Consider the following 22,228-nt stretch of genomic DNA (forward strand, 5'->3'; position numbering starts at 1 on the left):
CTCTCTGTCCTATCCAACAACAAAGCAATGTCAACGATGGCAATAATAACTGCAACGAGGCTGCAACAACTAGGGCAACAAAAAGGGGGGAAAATGGCCTCCAGGAGCGGTGGATTCATGGTGCAGGCACCGAGCCCAGCAATAACCCTGGAGGGAAAAAAAAAAAAAACATGAGGTTGAGAGTCCAGTCCGCAGCACCACATGAGACAGAGTGAGGCTCTAATTCTCTCTAGTAAAAGAGTGGATAAATAAATAAATGTGTAATAGCGGATTGGGCAGTGGCACACCTGGTTCAGTGCACACATTACCAAACACAAGGACCTGGGCTCAAGCCCTCAGTTCCCACCTGCAGGAGAGAAACTTCGAGTGATGAAGCTGTGCTGCAGATGTTTCTCTTTCTCTCTTCCTCTCTATCTCCCACTCCCCTCTCAATTTCTCTCCGTCTAATAAAATAATAACAAAATCTCTCTGTTTAATAAAATAAATTAACAAATTTTTTTAAGTGGGCTAAGGAAATAGCATAATGGTTATGAAAAGAGACTCTTATGCCTGAGGCTCCAAAGTCCTAGATTCAATCACCACACACCACCATAAGCCAGAGCCGATCAGTGTTCTGGTAAAAAAAAAAAAAAAGAGAAAGAAAGAAAGAAAAAGCCTTAACTACATAATAGCAGGGATGTATAGAGAAGAGAGTGATTTGGGAAAGGGTTTCTGAAGTCAGCAGGCTATGTTGGTTCACTAGCTAGAAAAGAGTGGATGTGAAAGGTGATAGGGACTCTGTCTAGACCTGTAGGGATTGAATTACCTATGGTCATCCAGGAGGAACCTTTTCTTTTTCTTTGTTTTTGTTTTTTTATTTTTAATTATCTTTTTTAATATGTATTTATTTTCCCTTTTGTTGCCTTTGTTGCTTATCATTGTTGTTGTTATTGCTGTCATCATTGTTGGATAGGACAGAGAGAAATAGAGAGAGGAGAGGGGGAGAGAAAGATAGACACCTGCAGACCTACTTCACCGCCTGTGAAGGCGACTCCCCTGCAGGTGGGGAGCCAGAAGCTCAAACTGGGATTAATTATCTTTATTTACTTACTTATTGGATAGAGACAGCCATAAATTAAGGGGGAAGAGGAAGATATAGAGGAAGAGAGACAGAGAGACACCTGCAACACTGCTTCACCAATCACAGAGCTTTCCCCTCAGGTGGGGACTCGGGGCTTGAACCCAGGTTCTTGCACATTGTAACCTGTGCGCTGAACGAGGTGCACCACCACCTGCCTCCAGGAGGAACTGTTCTTTCTTTCTTTCTTTCTTTCTTTCTTTCTTTCTTTCTTTCTTTCTTTCTTTCTTTTAAAAAGGAGACATTAACAAAATCGTAGGATAGAAGGGGTACAACTCCACACAATTCCACCACCAGATCTCTGTATCCCATCCCCTCCCCTGATAGCTTTCCCATTCTTTATCCCTTTGGGAGTATGGACCTAAGGTCATTGTGGGTTGCAGAAGGTGGAAGGTCTGGCTTCTGTAATTGCTTCCCCACTGAATGTGGGCGTTGACTGGTCGATCCATACTCCCAGTCTGCCTCTCTCTTTCCCTAGTAGAGTGGGTCTCTGGGGAAGCAGAGCTCCAAGACACATTAGTGGGGTCGTCTGTCCAAGGAAGTGTGGTCGGCATCCTGCTGGCATCTGGAACCTGGTGGCTGAAAAGAGAGTTAACATACAAAGCCAAACAAATTGTTGAACAATTATGGACCTAAAGGCTGGAATAGTACAGGTGAAGTGTTGTGGGGTACTCGTTGCAGACTATTGTGTACTTCTGCTTTCAGGTATATATTTTGCCCTAGTTTATGGATACATGTGAACATATGCTCTATGTCAGGGGACCTGGTCTATATCTAGGTTTTGGGACTTTGTTAGGAAGTGAACCACCTGGAATGGAATTAGAGAATACTATGAAAGGAAAGGTCTCACCCGAGTAATGAAGCTGAAGGGTTGTCATTCCACACCTGAAGTCTCTGGACACAGTCTGAAGTGAAGCATGTTGGGGTGGCACTCGTTGCGTTGATTAGGTTGGGATCAGTGGATGCAACATTATTTGATTTGAATTGAGAGAAGCATGCAGGAAAGTGCGCCCCACCCTAAGGTTCCAGGACTGGGGGAAATATAGGCTCTATAGTGGAAATGTGAGGTTCCTGCTGTCTTAGGGTTCAAGAAGACAATGGATAGTTATTGTTATTATCACATTATTTGGTAATTGGGTTAACTTTGAAAAGTCCCTTTGTTAGAATTTGCTGTATAATACCCAACATCTTGTATATAGCTGTGCCAGGTTCCAAGTTTAATCCTTAGTACTACATTAGAAATAAAAGATATTCTTTTCATTCCTTCTGCAACAGTGACTGGAACAAAGATGTAAACTCCAATATTCCACACTCTGTATACGTGTTCTTTAAGAGCAATTGTATCCAGGCTTAGAGTTTTTGGTTTTTTTAAAGGATTTTTTTAAATCTTTATTTTTATTTGTTTTTTAATGTTTTTATTCTCTTTATTTGTTGGATAAAAATAGCCAGAAATTGAGAGTGAAGGGGTGATAGAGAGGGAGAGAGAGTGCGAGATACCTGTAGACCTGCTTCACCACTTATGAAGCTTTCTGCCTGCAGGTGTGGACACGGCCTTGAACCAGCCCTTGAGCACTGTAATGTGTGCGCTTCACGAGGTGCACCACTGCGTGGCCCATAAATATCTTTATTTATTTATTGCATAGAGAAAGCCATAAATTGAGAGGGAAGGGCATGATAGAGAGTGAGAGAGACAGAGAGACACCTGCTGCACTGCTTCATCACTTGCAAAGCTTTCCCCCTGCATGTGGGGGATGGGGGGAAAGCTTTGCAAGTGTCCTTTGCTGTGTCCTTTCGCATTGTAACATGTGCACTCAACCAGGTGTGACATCACCCAGCCCCCTCAGGCTTGTCGTTTTACAGTGGTTACTTGTTTTCTCTTTCTTAAATATAGAGGAATTATCATTGTTCATAATAAATGAGAAATATGGCATTAAAAAAAAACTCTCCCACCCCAACTCTCCCAAGGATGCGCAAATCTTACAGTGCTGGTTGAAGCTTTGGACAAAAAAGCTTTGAGTATGTGAAAAGCCAACTATATTTTTTAGGAAAAACCTGATGTTAGTGGACCCTCAAAGTTCAAACCTCGTTGCTCCAGGGTAAACTGTATTTGTATCTTTGGGTATCTAATTTGTCTCATTAGATGAAACAGATTATCTAAAGATATAGAAGAAGAAATTTTCTCTCTTAAATTTAATTCCACCAAAACACTCAAAATAGTATCTTACATGTAGGCAGCATGCAGGCTCAATAAAACTGTACTGGAAAAAAAAATAAAAAAAATAAAAAGTTGTGCTTAACTCCAAGAGATTATTAGTATATAGCTGGCATTTTTGAAGGAAAAAAAAACCCCTATTATGTTGATTTCAATTTCTGTTTAAAATCTTAACTAAACTATAAATTACATATGGATATCTTTAAAATATAAAATTTTTGGCCACTGAGGTTTTAGGCTTACAATTGTGAACCATGAAGCAGCTGGGAACTTGAATGCTAGACAGATGCTTCTTTCTATTTTGAATTGATCTGACATGAAGCTCTAATTCATTTAACTCTCAATTCCTTTTGCTGCTCTCTTAGTGGAGGGAAAGAACCTGATTTTATTCAATCTAGTAAGTCTTGAACTGTTATTTCAAGCAGAGCACCCCTGGGCATAGAATTTTACATTGAAAAGATCAAAATTAATCTTGATTCTAGGCCTATGTCTTAGATGTTTCAGCTTCTATCCAAATTGAGAGAAACAACATAAATAGATTAAGTATTTTCCTCTAATATGGTTTCAGAGTACGTAAAGTGTCTTTATAAAAACAAAAATCCTGGGGAGTCGGGCTGTAGCGCAGCAGGTTAAGCGCAGGTGGCGCAAAGCACAAGGACTGGCATAAGGATCCTGGTTGGAACCCCGGCTCCCCACCTGCAGGGGGAGTCGCTTCACAGGCGGTGAAGCAGGTCTGCAGGTGTCTATCTTTCTCTCCTCCTCTCTGTCTTCCCCTCCTCTCTCCATTTCTCTCTGTCCTATCCAACAACAACAACAATAACTACAACAATAAAACAAGGGCAACAAAAGGGAATAAATAAAATAAATATTAAAAAAAGAAAAAATCCTAGGACTGAGGAGCCAGCATAATGGTGATGCAAAAGACTTTTATGTCTGAGGCTCCAAGTCCCAGGTTCAGTCTCTGGTATTATCATAAACCAGTGCTGAGCTGTGCACTGGTTAATGGAAAAAAGAAAGGAGGCGGAGAAGAAGAAGATGAGGTGGGGGGAAGAAGGGGGAGGAAGGAAAGAAGGAAAGAAAGGGGAAAAGGTTTAAAAAGAACCACATTGATTTGGCTGGGGAGATAACAATGGTTAAACAAAAAGACTTTCATGCCTGAGATCTGAGGTCTCTGGTTAAATCCCCAGGCCCACCGGTAACCCATAGCTGAGCAGTGCTCTTGTCTATCTAATCTCTCTTTCACTATAATAAAATTTTAAAAGCACCCATGCCATTTGACTTCAGCTCTAGAGAGCAGACAGTAAGGCCCATTTTTTAATTAGTGATTTAATATTGATTTACAAAAATTATAAGATAACAGGAGTATAATTCCACATCTTTCCCACCACCAGAGTTTTGTGTCCCGATTCCCTCCACTGGGAACTGCAGTAGTTCTATCAAGATCACAGATATAGACTGACTACTATATATATATATATAACCATTTTTTCTGTGTCCATGCCTTCTCCTCCTTTCTAAGTCATACCTATTATTTGAGTGTCCTTACCCTTTTTTTTTCTTTTTTGTTTGTTTTTCCACTTATCTCTCTGGATCCTGATGAAATTGGAGTCCAGAGCTCTCTGGTCTTCTTCCTCTAACATTTACCCCCTCTGGGAGTATGGACCAAAATTCTTTTTTTTTTTCCTCAAGTTATTGCTGGGACTTTGTGCCTGCACTACAAATCCACTGCTCCTGGAAGCTATATTTTCCCTTGTTGTATTTGTTGCTGTTATTGTTGTTGCTGCTGGTACTGTTGTTGGACAGGACAGAGAGAAATTGAGAGAGGACGGGAAGACAGAGGGAGAGAGAAAGATAGACACCTGCAGACCTGCTTCACCACTTATGAATCGACCCCCCCCCAGATGGGGGGAGACAGGGGCTCAGATGTGCTACTGCCCGCCCCCCACTCCCTTTTTTAAAAATTTATTTATAAAATGAAGATATTGACAAGACCATAGGATAAGAGGGGTATAATTCCACACAATTCCCACCACCAGAACTCCATACTCCATCCACCCCACCCCCACCCCCTTGAAAGCTGTCCTACTATTCTTTATCCCTCTGCGAGTATGGACAAGGGATCATTATGGAGTACAGAATGTGGAAGGTCTGGCTTCTGTAGTTGCTTCTCTGCTGAACATGGGTGTTGGCAGGTCGATCCATACTCCCAGCCTGTCTCTCTCTTTCCCTAATGGGGCAGGGCTCTGGGGAGGCAGGATTCCAGGACACATTGGTGGGGTCATCTGCCCAGGGAAGTCAGGTTGGCAATCGTGGTAGCATCTGGAACCTGACAGCTGAAAAAGAGTTAAGATATAAAGCAGAACAAATTGTTGACTAAGCATGAAACTAAAGGCAAGAATATTGCAGATGAAGATTTGGGGTCTCCATTTTGGAAAAAGCTAGTAGGTCTATTTTAGGTATATTCCAAGGGACCCATGACTTTACTAGTTTTTGCCTGAGTCTGACAGCTAACATGCAGGTGGACCCAAGGTATTGTCTGGGGAGATGGTGTCAGAGTTGGAAGAAGGACTAGAAAGCTCGAATGGGGAGGAGAGTAGCTCCCAAATATGGTAAAAGTATATAATATTGTTTAGTGTTAATCCCATTGATCTGATCTGGGGCCCATATTCAGCACAGGAGCCTGTGTAGCCTCTGTATCCCTGTAGGTCTGAGCTCACACTGTGGTCACAGCTAGGAACATTGTAGGCTGCACTAATTTCAGAACCCATCTTCCTTGGGTGGTAAAGTATGTTGTCCAACCTCCCTTCAGAGAATGGAACATTCCCTACCATTGTTGATCTACATTGAGAACCAGGTCCTGTAGGGGCCCACAAAGGGGCCCATTATGTTGTTCCTGATGGAGATGACCAGTGACAGTGGTGAGAAGGATCTGTTAGATGTCTAGGCCTATCATGTCCTTGTAGGAATCACATGATTTCCTGTCTAGGGGCCCAGATGATGGGGTGGCCTGGTAGTGACCAAAGAGTCATCTTGAAATTATGCCAGTCTCTTGCCCTTATCCAGCTTTTGTAGTCCTTACTTTGTCTGACAAGGTTAGCTTTGGAGTGATTGAGGGAAGTGGAATAGGAAGTAGTGCAGGGGGCCGGGTGGTGGTGCACCAGCTTAAGTGCACCTAGTACTAAGCGGAAGGACCCACACGAGGATGCTGGTTAGAGCCCACCAGCTCCCCACCTGCAGAGGGAAGCAGGCGGAAAGCTTAACAAGTGGCAAAGCAGGTCTGTAGGTGTCTGTCTTTTTCTCTCTCTGTCTCTCCCTCCTCTCTAACTTCTCACCATCCTATCCAATAAAATGGAAAAAATGGCTTCCAGGAGCAGTGGATTCATAGTTCCGGCACTAATCCCCCTGCGATAACCCTGGAGACAAAAAAATGAAGCTAGTGCTACGTAATTCCACTGCTCCAGTCAAATTTTTCATTAAGATACAGAGACATAAGGCTGGGGCCAGGGGGTGTACCAGGTTGAATGCACATATTACCGTGCACAAGGATCCTAGTTCAACCCCTTGGTCCCCAACTGCAGGGGGAAGCTTCAGGTGTAGTGATGCAGTGCTGTAGGTGTCTCTCTATATCTTCCCCTTCCCTCTCAATTTCTTTCTGTCTCTATCCAATAATAATAACAATAATAATAATAGCAGGTGTAGATAACATAATGGTTATGCAAACAGACTCTCATGTCTGTGGCTCTAAGGTCCCAGGTTCAGTCCCCCACACCACCATAAGCCAGAGCTAAGCAGTGCTCTGGAGGAAAAAGGGGGAAAAAAGTAATAATAATAATAATAGATACAGGAGGGGGCCAGTTGGTGGCACATCGGGTTAAGCACTCAAGTTACAGTGCACAAGGGCCCAGATTCAAGCCCCTGATCCCCACCTGCAGGGGAAAAGCTTCACAAATGGTGATGCAGGGTTGCATGTGTCTCTCTTCCTCTCTATCTCTCTCTCCCCTCTCATTTTCTCTCTGTCTCTACCAAATAAATAAATAAAATATTGTTTAAAAAGATACAGAAACAGAGAGGAAGACAGAGAGGGCACATATCACAGAGCCAGATCTCCCTTCAAGGCCACAGCACTCCCCCTTTCCATGTGGTGCCAGGACTTGAACCTGAGTCACACTCATGGCAAGGCACATGCCCTTCCTGGTAAACAATCTTTCTATCCCCACACACATGTTGGTTTTCAGTGCTGCATGCCTATATGTTGTATGAAAAAAACTATATGTTATAATACATGGGTACTTTAAAAATACTTTCAACAAATGTTCAGATACATACTAAAATATATAATTTAATTTAAAATTTCCCTATTTGTTGAATTTGATCTTGATTTCATCTGTTTCCCATTTGCCAAAAAAAAGACTGTGCTAGACTAGTTAAGAAGGAGAACTCTGGACTCAATGAGCCTGTGGCCAGATCTGAGCTCAGTCACTTGCTATGTACCTTGAACAATGTCTTCTTGTACCTTCCATCTCCTGTCTATAAAATGGGAGTAATTATAGTATTCACACCACAAGAGTGATTTATTATTTAAATGAGATTTTAACCCAGTTTAAAAATACTACCTGACACATAGTAACACTCAGCTGATATAACTGTATGTAATAATATGACTTCAGGCTATGTCTAAATGCAAATCTGCTATTATGTAATTTTTTTCATGGTGACCTGAGTGACAAAGATGTAAAACATACATCCTTAACAATCACAGAAAAAGATTTCTGATTTTTTTTCTTCACTTCATTAACCAAAAAATTTCTTCCTACAAAGAATTAGAAATATATCTTCTCAAGGTACCAAGACATAACAGCAGATGTACTATTAATTTCCTTCTGGTGCAAATTAAACACTTCTTCAAAGAAATTATTTCAAATTCTTTCCACAGATGTGACAGCCATGCAGGACCTCCTGTGTCTGTGAGGGGGACTGCTTCGGTAAGTGACCAGGACATCAAAGGTTATAATCAGTAATTCTAATGTTATGTGACTTCTGCTAGACCTCCTTTTTTTAAAAAAAATATTTATATCGATATTTATTTTGCCTCTAGGGTTATTTCTGGGGCTCAGTGCCAGGACTATGAATCCACTGTTCCTGGTGGCCATTTTTTCCAAGTTATTTGATAGGACAGAGAGAAATTGACAGGAGGGGGAGATGGAGAGGGAAAGAGAAAGATAGACACTTGCAGACCTACTTCACCTCTTAAGAAACCTGCAGGTGGGGAGCCGGGGGCTTGAACAGATCACCTTGCACTTAGTGTTATGTGCATTAAACCATGTGTGTGTGCCACCACTAGGCCCCACATTTATTTATTTTTAATGATAGAGAGGTAGAGACAGACAAACAGACAGATTAGATCACTGCTCAGCTCTGGCTTATGGTGGTACTGGGGATTGAACCTGGGACCTCAAAGCCTTAGGTGTGAAAATCTTTGTGCATAATCATTACACTATCTCCCCAGCACTTAGGCTTCCTATTTAAATTAGATTCTCCTTGGTTCCCTTTTAAACTTCAAGAACTTATATCCAATCTAGAGAGTTCAATTCTCCAATCCAGTTCACTCTGGTACTGAAATGCCCAAAGATCAGGCCCTACCAGGATGTTCACTCACATATCCAGCCGCATTGCTGGCATTTTTGTTATGAGTCACTCCTGTGGAACCCCTAATGTCACTCCTGTAGAACCCTAAAGCACTGGACAGAAGAGGGCAGTAGCATACACTGCCACTTTTGTAAGCCATCGTGGGTCTGGGCCACATCTTTTCCTGGGTAGGCTTGTCATTTTGTTCAAAGAGAATACAGCAGATAGGTGAGATGCATTTGGCCGGAACGAGTTCACTCAAGGAGACTGACCCAACATGACATTCCATCAAAAGCGTAAATTTGAATTATTCGCTGTGTTTATACATATGCTTAGATTGAGAAGCTTTAAGTTTTTGTATCTTGCCTTTTCATGGTCTTAACTTTTGATTAGCACATACCTGGATCTTTCTGTATAACCAATGTGGTGTTGGGATAAAGGTGAGTTTGGGTAGGGGCTGAACAGTGGAACACCCAGTTGAACACATAAGTTACCATGTGCAAAAACCTTGGTGCCAGGAATTGAACCTGTGACTTATGTACACTCATTCTAGTTGGTGCTATAACAAGTTGAGCAATCATTGGCACTCTCAAGTGATGTTTGTACATAGTAATTTCACTGCTCACAGCATGTCAAACGAAAGATAAGAACTGGGAAAATAAATGAAAAGTCAGGGACTTTTGCTCTCAGGTAACAACTATTATAAAAAGTAGAAAAGAAAAAAAATGATGAAACTACTGTCCTAAATAAGAGTTGTGTATGACATGTAGATTTATCACTTATTCATGAAAGAATGTCATCCCATGACATTCCACCAGCTTACAGAGAGCTGGAAGTTGGCCACTGATGCCACAGAAATCATTGCCACAATTTGAACTTCCTATCTAACCCTTATTGGCAGCCTAGCAAGAATGGCACCAAGGGGATTCTACCATTTGATAGGAGGTTTACTACACTACTGAATGGCCTTGTACTCCAAGGACTAGTTGAAACATTTACATCAGCTTATAAAAAGCAAAGAATTGGACTGGAGAGATAGCATAATGATTTTGCAAAAAATTTCATGCCTGGGGCTCTGAGGTCACAGGTTCAATCCCCAGCACCATCATAAGCCAGAGCTGAGCAGTGCTGTTCTTCCTATACCTATCTCCTATCTCTCTCCATACACACACACACACACACACACACACACACACACACACACACACACACACACACGGCTTCAAGGAAGCAGAATTGATGGAACTAGAGAGACTCAGAGTTCATCTAATTCTGAATTTCTTTCTACCTTGACACCACTGACATTTGGGACTTGATGATGATGATTGTGGGGGGACTGTATTTTGTAAAGTGCTCAACAGCATCCCATGGCTCTGCTAATGCCACTTGTCCCCATCCACTCAGTTGTGATGGTCAAAAACATCACCAAAAATTGTCAGATGTTCCCTAAGTATCATTTGATCAAAGAGGAGTCAAAATCCCTGCTTTCAAAGTTGAGAGTCACCTCCTTACAGGTGAGAAATCAAGATCAAGTAGTCATCATCTCTATGAACAGGTAGAGCATGTGACAGGTGACTCATCTCCGCACAGGTTCTGGCTGGGTCTGCTATTAAGTAACATGCCACCTCTGTCCCCTGGAAACATAACCTCCAGTGTGACACTAACCATACTGGGCAAGTGTAAGCTCCCTGGACCTATGACAGTGTCAGCATAGTTGTGTCCCCATGGGCACAGATCTGAACACTCAAAAACCAGAAGAAATGAACGTGTGGTTGGAAACTACAGGTGCATCGCTGGATCTGGCCTTCACAGGGAGGCAGACACAGAACAAATACAGGAACACCCTGAAAAATTAATTTGTTGACTTTACCAGGCATTTGATAACATCAGCGATCTTGGGTTTCAGCTCCCAACAGCTGTTCTGCAGGTTTGGCTGCCCCGGGAAGTTCTCAATTACTCCCAGGTTACTCTGAGATGGAGAGATTGTTTGTCTAGTCATGTCAGAATTGCAGACAACATCAATAGAGTGAATTAGAGTTGGATGAAAGGGTTCCTTTTCCTCAGCCTGTATAATATACCGTGTTTGAAAATGTAACTGAGATAGGAAAACCAGCATTTAGGAACTCTGGTCAGTAATCCTCAGGGACATTTTTCTAACTCATTTCTATATAAACAACAACAGGAGGCCTCCAGAAAATTCTATAAACCACAAGAATAATAGTGGCTAACAGTTACTAGACATCATTTAGAATGTTTTTCAATATTAACTCATTTAATCCTCACAGCAACTCTATGTGGTAGTGGTGTTAGTGTTGCTGTTATCATTGTCATCATTAAATTACTAAATTTCATTTTACAAAGAAAGTCATGTGTAAATGGTAAAGTAACTTGCCCAAATTTTATACAACTATTATAGGAAAGAAACAAGGACCTATATAGGACTCATGATGTGCTTATCCATTAAGCTTTCCTGGCTCAAACTTGGTTTTCTGTGTTCCATTATTGTACATATCCTGTGTCCATGTTTCTGTAATATTTACTAGGAACCTTATCTGTATAGCTCTCTACCTTGGTGTCTAGTAAATTAACCTGCAATGTTACTCAGGAAAGATATGGAATGTTGAAAGGGAGATTCCTGTCTGTGAAGAGTTGAATTGTAGAGGTGTGCATTAGTAAAAATAACGGTGTAGAGCAAGAGTGGAAAGGACAGGGTTACGATTAAATCAGATGAACACAAATACCCAGTGGTCATTTACTATTCATGTAACTTGATAAGGCACTTCCCCAAGATGAACTTTTCCCATCTGCAAAGAGGGAATGAAAATCCCAACCTGATTCACAAATTTATTTTTATTTTTATTTTTTAATTTTTTTATATTTATTTATTTTCCCTTTTGTTGCCCTTATTATTTCATTGTTGTTATTGATGTCGTTGTTGTTGGATAGGACAGAGAGAAATGGAGAGAGGAGGGGAATTCAGAGGGGGAGAGAAAGGTAGACACCTGCAGACCTGCTTCACTGCTTGTGAAGCGACACCCCTGCAGGTGGGGAGCCAGGGGCTCGAACCGGGATCCTTCCACCGGTCCTTGTGCTTTGCGCACAAAATTGTTTTAAGGATCAAATTCAGGAGGATGTTTTAAAAGTATATTGAAAATTAAATAAATGAATAATTTTACTCAAATATTGGAAAGTTTGGTACAGAGTGAATATACAAAAATGTGTCGGATTCAAGCCTTTAGTCTGCACCTGTAGGGGGAGAAGCTTCATGAATGATGAAATAGTGCTGCAGGTATCTCTCTCTCTCTCTCTCTTCCTCTCTTCTCTCAATTTCTATCTCTATATAAAAGAAAGAAAGAGAGGAAGGAAGGAGGGGAGAAAAGACCTGGTAGGACTTCTTAGTAATGGCATCACATATGCCTGAGATCCTAGTCCTTTATTGAAGGGGAAAAAAAAGCAAATTTATATCATAAAGCCAGTGGTATGTAAAATACATTTTTTTGTTAATTAGTTCTGCCTGAGAGAATTGGGGGAAAGGGCTCTCAGAGATAATGAACAGAACTCTGAAATAAACGTTGAGTTTTTTGAAGAGAACAGGAGCAGAGTCCTAGAGGTCCAGGAAGACACTCAGCCATGTTTAGAGAACAGTGTGTCATGACCTGAGACCTTAGGGTACCTGGTGACAACTGGGTAGGGAGAGTTTCAATCAAAGCAGGAATAGAATGTTGACACAGTAGGATTTTACCTCTTTGAGCCTTATCTTCTATGCAGGAATGAGAGAGAGGCCTCACCTTTGACAGCAATTTCATAGCATGGAACATTATTGAGGGGGATACTGAGCCCTGACTGAAGTCAGGTGTGTTCTGGAGCCCTGAGGGGTGTACCCCTGTTCTAGGCTAAGGAATTCTCACATGCTTCCCAGAAGTTCTAAAGGCTGTGTCTGGGCTCAGAACATGTCCACAGTTAGAATACAGTGCACTAATAAACTGATAGGAAGAAAGAAAAAAAAAAAAAAGGAAGAAAGTGAACATGGATTCTAGAACTTGATAGAGGGAGCATGAATGAATCCTTCCTTCCACCTGTGGAACCTGAAGCAAATGACCAAACCTCTTGGAGCCTCACTTTTCTTAAGCATAATCCTCTCAAAGTGAGAATAATAATGCTAGTTTTATAGGGTTGCTAAAACAGTGTAGCAAAGTAGGCCTAAGTGAAATCACTCACCTGGATAGTGGTCCTATTTTGCCATGCATGTTACCCAGGTTTGAACCCAGCCCCCACCTCATTGGAGGACACTTTTTTTTTTTGCCTCTAGGGTTATTGCTGAGGCTCGGTGCCAGCACTACGGAATCCACTGCTCCTGGAGGCCATTTTTTCCCTTTTTGTTTATCGCTGTTGTTGTTACTATTACTGTCGTTGTCATTGTTGGACAGGACAGAGAGAAATCGAGAGAGGAGGGGAAGACGGGGAGAAAAAGATAGACACCTGCAGACCTGCTTCACCGCCTGTGAAGCGACTCCCTGGCAGGTGGGTAGCCAGGGGCTTGGACCCGGGTCCTTCCACCGGTCCTTGTACTTTGCGCCACGTGCGCTCAACCCGCTGCACTACCGCCCGGCCCCCTGGAGGATGCATTTGTGTATTCAACCTACAACAGTAAAGACTCAGTGATGACCCCCAAAAAATAACAATAAGTAAAATAAAATTAAATAAATAAAATAAAAGTACATTGTTTAGAGTAGTCAGGGTGTACTGCTGCTATGCTGGTAATAATAACGATGACACCTTACTTAAGTCAAAGTTAGGATCCCATAGAACAGTAGTGGTGTTTGATCTCCTCTACGTCTGATAACTGCTATTGTCTAGTAGTTACTTTTTATTTTTATTATTTATTTATTTATTCATTTATTTTTAACCAGAGCACCTATTAGCTCTGGCTTATGATGGTACGGGGATTGAACCTTGGACTTCAGAGCCTCAAGAACAAGAATCTGTTTGCATAACCATTATGATTATCTACCCCCGCCCATAGTTACTTTTTTAAATGGCTTTTTTTTTTAGGATGGCTAGATGTTGGTGCACCTGGTTGAGCAAACACATTACCATGTACAGGGACCAGGGTTTGAGCCCCCACTCCCCACCTGCAGAGGGGACACTTGACAAGCAGTGAGGCAGGTCTGTAGGTGTTTATCTTTCTCTGTTCCTCTTTATCTTCCCCTCACCTCTCTGTTCTACCAAATAAAATAGAAAGAAAGAAAAAAGGAAAGAATGGCTATTGGGAGTGGTGTACTTAGAGTGCTGGTACTGAGCCCAGCAATAATCCTGGTGACAACTAAAAAAAAAAAAAAAAAGTTTTGTCACTAGAAAAAAGAGACCCTAAGGGTCTGGGTAGATGTGCACCTATTTCAGCGCCCATATTATAATGTTCAAGGGCCCAAGTTCAAGCCTCTAGTCCCCACCTGCAAGGGGAAAGTTTCACAAGTGGTAAAGCAGTGCTGCAGGTGTCTCTCTGCCTCTCTCTCTCTGTCTCTCACTTCCTCTCTCTATCCAATAAATAAATAAAGATAATAAAAATTATAAAACAAAGAAAAAAGTTTCCTGCAAACTTACAGTTTAGTGGAAATAAACTCTCCATATTTGTTTTCTCAGTCATATAATTTAAATCTCTGTGTGCTGGAGATGTCTGAAACATGTTTAGTTAATAGGTCTGGTCTTTGTTTTTTGTTTTTATTTTAATTTTATTTATTAATGAGAAAGATGAGAGAGAGAGAGAGAACCAGACACCACTCTGGTACATGTGCTGCTGGGGACTGATCTTATTACCTCAGGCATGGGAGTCCAGTGCTTCATCTACTGTGCCATCTCCCAGACAACAATAGGTCTGGTCTTGATGTAGGTTAAAGCTACTAGACTCTAAGGAATGTCAAGACTAGGAGAACTTAAACCTGAGAATTGAACTGACCAGCAGGGATGGAGGTGGGATGGGAAGTTATGAGATATATATTGAGTGGATTGATGGAGTACTATGTTCAATTAGAAAGATAATTGGGGGGGCTGACAGTGGCACACCAGTTTAAGCACACATAGTATGAAGTGCAAGGAAAAAAAGTGCAAGGATCCCGGTTTGAGTCCTCTGCTCCCCACCTGCAGGGGGGGGTCACTTCACAAGCATTGAAACAGGTCTGTAGGTGTTTATCTTTCTCTCTCCCTCTCTATCTTCCCCTCCTCTCTCAGTTTCTCTCTGTCCTATACAAATAATAATAATAATAATAATAATAATAATGCCCACAGGAGCAGTGGATTTATAGTGCAGCCACCAAGCCCCAGCGATAACCCTGGAAGCAAAAAAATAAAAATAAAAGAAAGAGAAAGGAAGGAAGAAAGAAAGAAAGAAAGGAAGGAAGAAAATTGAATTGCCCTTGAAAGAGAGAAAGAAAGAAAGAAAGAAGAAAGAAAGAAAGGAAGGAAGGAAGGAAAGAAGGAAGGAAGGAAGGAAATTGAATTGCCCTTGATTGAGAACTGAAAATGTTGGAGTTTTGTCAGACAGATGAGGCATTTGGCCTTGGGCATTCAAAGTAAAATGAAATGTAGTGATGAACACCAAATGGGAGGGGACGCTGGGAGAAGAGGGTGATTCACGAGGCATGAGTCTGGGTAGCAGAGTGAGTTGGTTTTAAGAGAATGGAGCAGGAACTGGCTGCCAGCCTGATAGGTAGGTGCAGAATGAACTAAAGTGACATATCCAGTTTAACAGAAAACATGCAAATGTTTTGAGGAAAGAAAGGGAAGGTGTGGGAGTGGAATTCCTCCAAATTTGTGGAGACAAATTAAAACTTGAAAGTAGGGCAGTGATGGATTTGATGGAGTCAAGATAAACATGCCAATATAGTAAGGAAAACAACTTTAGCTCTTCATCATTCTCTTAAATTCGATAAGACTAGAAATGGTTTAAGAAAACATAGGGTCATACTTTTCAGCGCCTTTGTTTGGAAGCTAATCAGTCACTTATATCTGGGTGAAGGTTTCCCCAATTCTACATGAACTCTGCGAACAGAAAATTTTCATTCTGAGTTCATCAAGTTCATAAATATTGAACAGTATTTAGCTAATCAACTCTTGTTAGAATGGGTACAGTGTTAAGATATCTAAATGCAAAACTGGAAAATATCTCATCAACTAAACCACACAATTTGCTATGCACAAGGACCTGGGTTCAAGCCCCCAGTCACCATTTGGGAACACCGGCACAGAAAAAAATTGATAGAGGTAGAATAGTGCCATGGTATCTCCTCTGTCTTTCTCTCTTTGCTCTCACCCTCTGTCTCTTTCTGCAGTGGAGCAGTGCTACATGTGTCTCTCCTATCTTTATCTTCATTTCTTACCCTTAATTTTTAAAAAAGTTATGAAAAAAATGATGGAACTGTGCAGGCACTGAATTCCAGCGATAACCCTGTTGAAGAAAGAACAAAAGAAAGGAAGGAAGGAAGTTAGGAAGGAAGGAAAGAAAAGAAAGAAAGAAAGAAAGAAAGAAAGAAAGAAAGAAAGAAAGAAAGAAAGAAAGAAAGAAAGAAAGAAAGAGGAAGAGAAAGAAAGGAAGAAAGAAAGAGAGTGAGGGAGGAAAGAAGGAAGGAAGAAAGAAAGAGGAAGTTGGGCGGTAGCACAGTGGGTTAAGCGCACGTGGTGCGAAGCACAAGGACCAGCGTAAGGATCCCAGTTCAAGCCCCTGGCTCCCCACCTGCAGGGGAGTCGCTTCACAGGCGGTGAAGCAGGTCTGCAGGTGTCTATCTTTCTCTCCCCTCTCTGTCTTCCCCTCCTCTCTCCATTTTCTGTCCTATTTAACAATGGTGACATCAATAACAACAACAATAATAACTACAACAACAATAAAAAAAAAACAAGGGCAACAAAAGGGAAAGTAAATGAAAGGAAGGAAGGAAGGAAGGGGGAAGAGAGGGAAGAAAGAAGTGAAGGAAAGAGGGGAGAAGAGGGGAGAGGGAGAGGGAGAGGAGAGGATTGGTGGAATTGGGTAGACATGAAGTCCCAGCAGAAACCCTAACAGCAAATGGACAAAAAGGAGAGGGAAAGAAAGAAAGAAGATGAGAAGGAGGGAGGGGGAGGAGGCAGGAGGTGGGGGAATTTAAAATTCAGATCATTTAGATCCAGAAGGACTGCACTCCCTCTTCAGGAGAGGTTGATTTCTTTCCTGTTGCCAGGAACTTCCCTCAGATTAGCCTAATGCTGTATAAATTTGTAGGAATCTTTGGCAGAGATATTCTTGCCTGAAGGCTCAGACTAAAAGGAATTTATGTAGATACAGAGATATTCATGACCACTTGCAAATGGCAAAAAACGGACCCGCAGTTCTTCAGCTAGGACTTTTAAGCTTGGAAGAATTTTTTGGCAACATGAGAAAGTATTCTGGTTGGAGATGATCCAGAAATAATATTTCTTTGTTCTTCTGTTTTAAAATTAGCAGGCAAAAATGTACAATTCACCTCTGGAAAATCAAGCAGTTGGCAGTGCCTTTGTTCCCAAGCCAGCAGACATGAGGGAGGGAAGTCACACACCTCCCTGGGATAATTCATTGCTGGAGAATGAGTTTTTTCAAGGTAAGCCTGAGTCTAACAGTGTTTGGATCCCCCAGTATTACAGAAAAATATAATTATAGTTTGTATTTAAGTGCTTAAAATATATCAATGTCTGAACTTATTTGTACTTTATTTTTGAAGTGTTCTTGCTTACTTTTTCTGAAGATGCTGTTGTTGTATGCCATTAACAAATAGTAAAGATGCACATATAGAAATGTAATATAAAGGGGCCTGGTGGTGGTGCACCTGATAGAGTGCACATGTTACCTTATGCAAGGGCCTGGGTTCAAGTCCTGGTCCCCACCTGAAGGGAAGAAGCTTCATAATTGGTGAAGCAATATTGTAGATCTCTCTCTCCCTTTCCTCTCAGTTTCTCTCTGTCTCAATCAATCAATCAATAAAATTTAAATGGAATCTAAGTAAATATTATCAGACTAACACCAGATATGTGAAAAGTGATAATGTAGTGTTTAATATTTAACGTCAGATAAAAAATACATCATTAGGAAATATAAAATTTACTGTTCTTAAGGGAGTCGGGCGGTAGCGCAGTGGGTTAAGTGAAGGTGGTGCAAAGCCCAAAGACCAGCATAAGGATTCCAGTTTGAGCCCCTAGCTCCCCACCTGCAAGGGGAGTCACTTCAGAAGTGGTGAAGCAGGTCTGCAGGTGTCTATCTTTCTCTCCCCCTCTCTGTCTTCCCTCCTCTCTCCATTTCTGTCTGTTCTATCCAACAACGACGACCTCAATAACAACAACAACTACAACAATAAAACAACAAGGGCAACAAAAGGGAATAAATAAATAAATATAAAATAAAATTTACTGTTCTTAAATAGACTTTTATTGTTCCCAATTAGGACCTCAATGCACTGAGATGAGGTCTGATTGTTAAACACTTAACCTGACACTATGATAGCAATAAAGAGTGAAGCAAATTCCAAAAGTACTACATGCATATGACTCTTATATAAGCATACTTGCTCTTTGTATAGGCTATTCTGTGAGGAAATAAGACTGGTTACTTGAAAGAGGAACTCTGAAGTCATTCACCAGCCTCACCTTGAGTAAGGTATTCTCATTTGAATTGAAAATGACATCACCTAGGCCCTTTAGTGTGTGAATGGGGGCAAAGGGGCAGTGAGAGGCTACCAACTGACAGTCAGACAAAGAATGGTTCCAGGTAGAGAATTTGCTTCAGAGAAAAGAAACTCAGGGGAATTTTTGCTCTAAAACAAAGGGTTTTTGTTTGTTTGTTGCTAGTGGAGGAGAGCTATCCTTTATGAGATGAAGAAAATGACATGGCCTCTCCAAAACAAAAAGAGAAGTCAAACAGGAAATATTTTTTTTACTTCCAGAGTAGTGAATTAAAAGCACTGTTAATTTGAGATTAATTCTCAGTGGATTTGCATCATTTAAAACTGTGTTATGGAAAGATTAAGAGTCCTCTGAGGGAGGTTACAGATAATTTTACCTACTTTGGTTTGTTTTTCTGTATTTTCTATTATTGCCATATTCATATAGCTTTGAAATCAGCAAAAGACTTTAAGGTGAAAAAGCAATTTGAAAAGAAGACAATATATAAGACATAATTTAATTTGCTTTATTAATTTTTATGAAAGATTTATTTATTTTCATAAGAGAGATAGAGACAAAGACCAGAACACTGCTCAGCTCTGGCATGTGGTAGTACTGGTGATTGAACCTGGGAACTCTGAGACCTCAGGCATGCAAGTCTGGGGCACTACTTCTACAAATCTCCTTACCCACATAATTTGTTTTAGAGGGAGCTTTACTCATTACATGGATTTACTTTTTTTCTGGGTCCCGTCTTCTATTTTGACATTGCCTGACTATTTTATTTGTAGATATAGAGAGTAAATTATTTCAGAGACTGAGGGTGCATAAATATTTTTTACCAAAACACTGGTAGTTTTATCTCCTAAAATAGTACATAGTTCCAAGTCATAATGCCCAGTGCTAGGTCTTTTTTTTTTGCTATGCATGTTTAATGGCATCCATAAAAGATGTAAATAGCCCTTCCTAATTGGCATGATTGCATGGGGGAGCTCAGTGACAAAACATTTTACTGTATAATTGGCATGTCATAAGTACATTTTACAGGTACTGATATTACCTCTTTCCTTGTCATTGAGGAATTAAAATATGTTTGTGACAACAAATACATTTTTTATATTTTATTTTATTTATAAAAAGGAAACACTGAGAAAACCATAGGATAAGAGGGGTACAACTCCACACAATTCCCATCACTAGAACTCCGTATCCAATCTCCTCCCTTGATAGCTTTCCTATTCTTTAACCCTCTGGGAGTATGGACCCAAGGTCATTGTGGGATACAGAAGGTGGGAGGTCTGGCTTCTGTAATTGCTTCCCTGCTGAACATGGGCATTGGCAGGTTGATCCATACTCCCAGTCTGCCTCTCTTTCCCTAGTGGGGCAGGGTTCTAGGGAATCAGAGCTCCAGGACACAATGGTGGGGCTGTCTGTCCAGGGAAGTCTGGTTGGCATCATGCTAGCATCTGGAACCTAGTGGCTGAAAAGAGAGTTAATATACAAAGCCAAACAAATTGTTGACTAATCATGGACCTAAAGGCTGGAATAGTGCAGCTGAATTGGGGGGGGGGGGGGTCTCCGTTTTGTAGATAGCTAGTAGGCATATTTTAGTTATATTCCAAAGGGCCTGTGGCTATACTAGTGTTTTTTTTTTTTTTTCTTTCCCCTGAGCATGAAATCTGATATGCAGGTGGATCCAAGTTATTGTGTGGGGAGATGATGTCATGACTGGAAAAAGGACCAGAAAGCTGGATCAGGGAAGAGAGTAGCTCCCAAATATGGGAAAGGTATATAAATATTGTTGACTGTAAACCCCATCGATTTGATGTGATCTGGGGCCCATATTCAGCTTAGGAGCCTATGTGACCTTTGCATCCATGTAGATCTGAGCTCACATTCTGTGGTCATGAGTTGGAACATTCCAAGCTGCCCCAATATCAGGACCCATCTTCCTCGGGTGTAGCACAGAGTATGTTGTCCAGCCTCCCTTCGGAGGATGGAACATTCTCTGCCGTTGTTGATCCAAGTTGAGGGCAAGGTCCTATGGGGGCCCACAAAGGGGTCTGTTTTGTTGTTCCTGATAGAGATGACTGGTAACAATGGAGAGAGAGAGCTTTATTCGAGGTCTAGGCCCAACATGTCTGTTTGGGAATCTTAGGACTCCCTGATAGGGCCCCAACAAATACATTTAAACAACCAGTAAGCAAAAAGACTTTCATGTCTGAGGCTCTGAGGTACCAGGTTCAATCCCCAGCATCACCAACCAGAGCTAAGCAGTGCTATGGTAAAATAAATAATAATAATAATAATAATAAATTTTAATAGCTGGGGACTGGGTGATGGCACATCTGGTTGAGCAAGGACCTGGGTTCAAGCCCATGCTCCCCACCTGCAGGAGGGAAGCCTTCTCAAGCAGTGAAACAGTACTACAGGTGTCTCTCTCCCTTTCAATCTCCCCTCTCCTCTTGATTTCTCTGTTTATCAAATAAATAAATAAATGGTAAATAATAAAAACAGTCAACAAGAATATACCAGTTTATGCAACCTGAAATATTTCTGTAAATCAAATACTTCTATAGAAATTTAAATTACCCTATAACATTCCTTTAAAAACATATAATCTACTTACATTCATAACATGAACGTGGTAAACATCTATAGGGCAAGGTGATGGCACATCTGGTAGCACACACATTACCATGTTCAAGAACCCAGTTCAAACCCCCAGTCCCTACCTGCAGGGAGGAAGTTTCATTAATGGTGGAGCACTACTGCAGGTCTATACTTTTCTCTCTATCTTCCTCTCTCTGTGTGTCTTGTACCCTCTATCAAAAATTTTTTTGAGAATGAAGTTACTGGGCCCTGACTTGGGTACCATTCTCTAATCTAGGGAAAAGGAAACATTGCTTGACAAGAGTAACTCTACTTCCCTGTGATATTATCAGTTCATGGTAAAGTCTTTCTAGTTTATTAAAAGAAAACTCAAAAAGTCAACTTTTATAGCACAGAGGTTATGCTGGATTTTGGTTGCACAAGTAGACTCAAGGGACAGGCTGCCTGAGTCCACTTACTTCTCTGTGTCTTTGTGATCTCACTGAGTCAATTTCCTCCTCATGCCTCAGTTTCCTTACTTACAAAAACAGAATACTAATAGTGCCAACCTTTTTTTTAATTAATTTATTTTCCCTTTTGTTGCCCCTGCTGTTTTTTTCATTGTTGTAGTAGTTATTATTGTTGTTGTTATTGATATCATCGTTGTTAGGACAAAGAGAAATGGAGATCGGAGGGGAAAACAGAGAGGGGGAGAGAAAGATAGACACCTGCAGACCTGCTTCACCACCTGTGAAGGGACACTCCTGCAGGTGGGGAGCCAGGGGCTCGAACTGGGATCCTTACACCAGTCCTTGTACTTTGTGCCACGTGCGCTTAACCCGCTGAGCTACCGCCCTACTCCCAACAGTGCCAATCTTACACAGTTATGAAAAGATTTAATAAGTGGATATATGAAGTGCTTGTGACTGAGCCTAACTCATTGAAAGTGCTATATTCTCAGAGTGTTAATGGGTCTTAATTGTTTTCAGGAGAAACAGTCTACCATTAACATTTCATTTAGAACATTG

The 22,228-nt window shown here is 41.1% G+C and overlaps 1 protein-coding gene across 7 annotated transcripts in view; it reads left to right on the forward strand.

The window, feature by feature from the left end:
* EXPH5 (exophilin 5) overlaps positions 1-22,228 on the forward strand; it is an 87,413-nt gene that overhangs the window by 57,988 nt on the left and 7,197 nt on the right. For 4 of the 7 annotated variants that reach the window (XM_060180123.1, XM_060180126.1, XM_060180125.1 and 1 more), the window contains 2 exons: positions 8,263-8,311; positions 17,419-17,554. In XM_060180123.1, the coding sequence (XP_060036106.1) occupies positions 8,263-8,311; positions 17,419-17,554 (185 nt within the window). Of the gene's footprint in view, positions 1-8,262; positions 8,312-14,006; positions 14,121-17,418; positions 17,555-22,228 lie in introns of all 7 variants that reach the window. The other 3 variants (XM_060180124.1, XM_060180129.1, XM_060180128.1) reach the window with 2 other exon arrangements.

The sequence above is a fragment of the Erinaceus europaeus genome, chromosome 20 (assembly GCF_950295315.1).
Source record: "Erinaceus europaeus chromosome 20, mEriEur2.1, whole genome shotgun sequence".
NCBI classification, from domain to species: Eukaryota; Metazoa; Chordata; class Mammalia; order Eulipotyphla; family Erinaceidae; genus Erinaceus; species Erinaceus europaeus.